Genomic DNA, 1,700 nt, shown 5'->3' on the forward strand with positions numbered 1-1,700 from the left:
TCGCTCTCCGCTCTCGCTCTCCTCTCTCGCTTACCGTTCCCCGCTCCGCATCCGTAGCCACCTCCGCCGCCACTACCATCGCCGGCATGGTGCGCAAGCTCAAGTTCCACGAGCAGAAGCTCCTGAAGAAGGTGGACTTCCTGAACTGGGAGGCCTTGGACCACAACCTGCACGAGCTGCGCGTGCTGCGGCGCTACCGCGTGCAGCGGCGCGAGGACTACACGCGCTACAACCGGCTGAGCCGCGCAGTCCGCGACCTGGCGCGCCGCCTGCGCGACCTGCCCGAGCGCGACCCTTTCCGCGTGCGCGCCACGGCCGCGCTGCTGGGCAAGCTGTACGCCATGGGTCTGGTGCCCACCCGCTCGTCGCTGCAGCTCTGCGACACGGTGACGGCGTCGAGCTTCTGCCGCCGTCGCCTGCCCGTCGTGCTCGTCAAGCTGCGCATGGCGCAGCACCTGCGCGCCGCCGTCGCCTTCGTGGAGCAGGGTCACGTGCGCGTGGGCCCTCATGTGGTCACTGATCCCTCCTGCCTGGTCACCCGCGCCATGGAAGACCTGATCACCTGGGTGGATTCGTCCAAGATCAAGCGGCACGTGCTCAATTACAGCAACGAGCGTGACGACTTCGACTTGGACGACTAGGAGCCCGGGGCCCGGAGAAGGAGGAGAAAGCTCCCCCCCAATCCCCCTTCCCCCCGGCCCACCCCTCGGCCGCAGCTGGACTCCTGCTCCAGAATTAATAAAAAGCATTTGTTTTCCCGCATTCCTTGTCCCCGGTGTCTTTTGTGTTGGCAGGGCCCCGGGGAAAGGAAAGGGGTCTGGGAGTGGAGGGGCTGCAGGGGTGAGCCCTCAATTGCTCCAGCTCCTCCTACAGAGGGGGAAACTGAAGGCAAGGGAGGGGAGGGTCTTACTCAGGGTCAGGCGGCTAGTCAGTGCCCGAGGCCAGATTTGAATTCAGAGCCTCTGACTGACCCCTCCATTCAAGCTGCCCCTGTCCTGGTTGAATACCAGACCCATTTCATCAAGGATCAGGTGGGGCTATTTTGGCAGGAAAATTTGGTATTTTATACCATTTTAAATGGATTTCTACACTTGTTAAATAATATTTAATTTGGAAATCGTTTTCATAAATATATTTACCTAAATCATACATTAAGAGTCTTCTGCTTTATTCTAATGAGAAGAAAGAAGCTGAGGGGTTTTTCCTCCCTTAGAATCCCCTTAAAGGTTGTAATCTTGTTTAAAAGCGGGAGACAGGGGGAGTGGGCTTATTGAAAACTGCGGATCACACTGAGCCTGTTTGCTTTGGCTTCAAAACACTGGCCGCCCTTCCTAGATCCATCTGTTTGCAAATCTCTTCTTCAGGACTACAGGTTTTATCAGGAGCTCTGCAGGAGCCCCTGTGGACCGGAAGGGAACGGCCATTCTAAAATAAATCATTAGAAGCCGGCTAGGACTTGGTCAATTACCATGCATTTATCTTTGCCTCAGGCTCTTAGCCACATAGTTGCACTTAAAAATTAAATATATTAAGATGTGTCAGTAAAATAAAATACTGGTGACGAGCAAAGTCCTCTGGGGCCTTGGGTAAAGAGTAGCTGGAGCTGAGTCGCCGCTGTAGCAATTACGAGCTTCATCTTAGGGCTTCTGAACATAGAAAAGTGGGATTTGTGCTGAAAGCTAGGTTGGGGTAAGGAGCTT

General features: G+C 55.2%; 1 protein-coding gene across 1 annotated transcript in view; it reads left to right on the plus strand.

Moving 5' to 3' along the window:
* IMP3 (IMP U3 small nucleolar ribonucleoprotein 3) overlaps positions 1-762 on the plus strand; it is an 832-nt gene extending 70 nt beyond the window's left edge. Inside the window, exon 1 of the mRNA XM_074296921.1 lies at positions 1-762. This exon is cut by the window's left edge and continues 70 nt beyond it. Coding sequence (XP_074153022.1) covers positions 87-641 — 555 coding nt within the window. The 5' untranslated portion in view covers positions 1-86 and the 3' untranslated portion in view covers positions 642-762.
* Positions 763-1,700: the final 938 nt, after the last annotated feature.

Source organism: Sminthopsis crassicaudata, chromosome 2, assembly GCF_048593235.1.
Source record: "Sminthopsis crassicaudata isolate SCR6 chromosome 2, ASM4859323v1, whole genome shotgun sequence".
In the NCBI taxonomy this organism is placed as follows: Eukaryota; Metazoa; Chordata; class Mammalia; order Dasyuromorphia; family Dasyuridae; genus Sminthopsis; species Sminthopsis crassicaudata.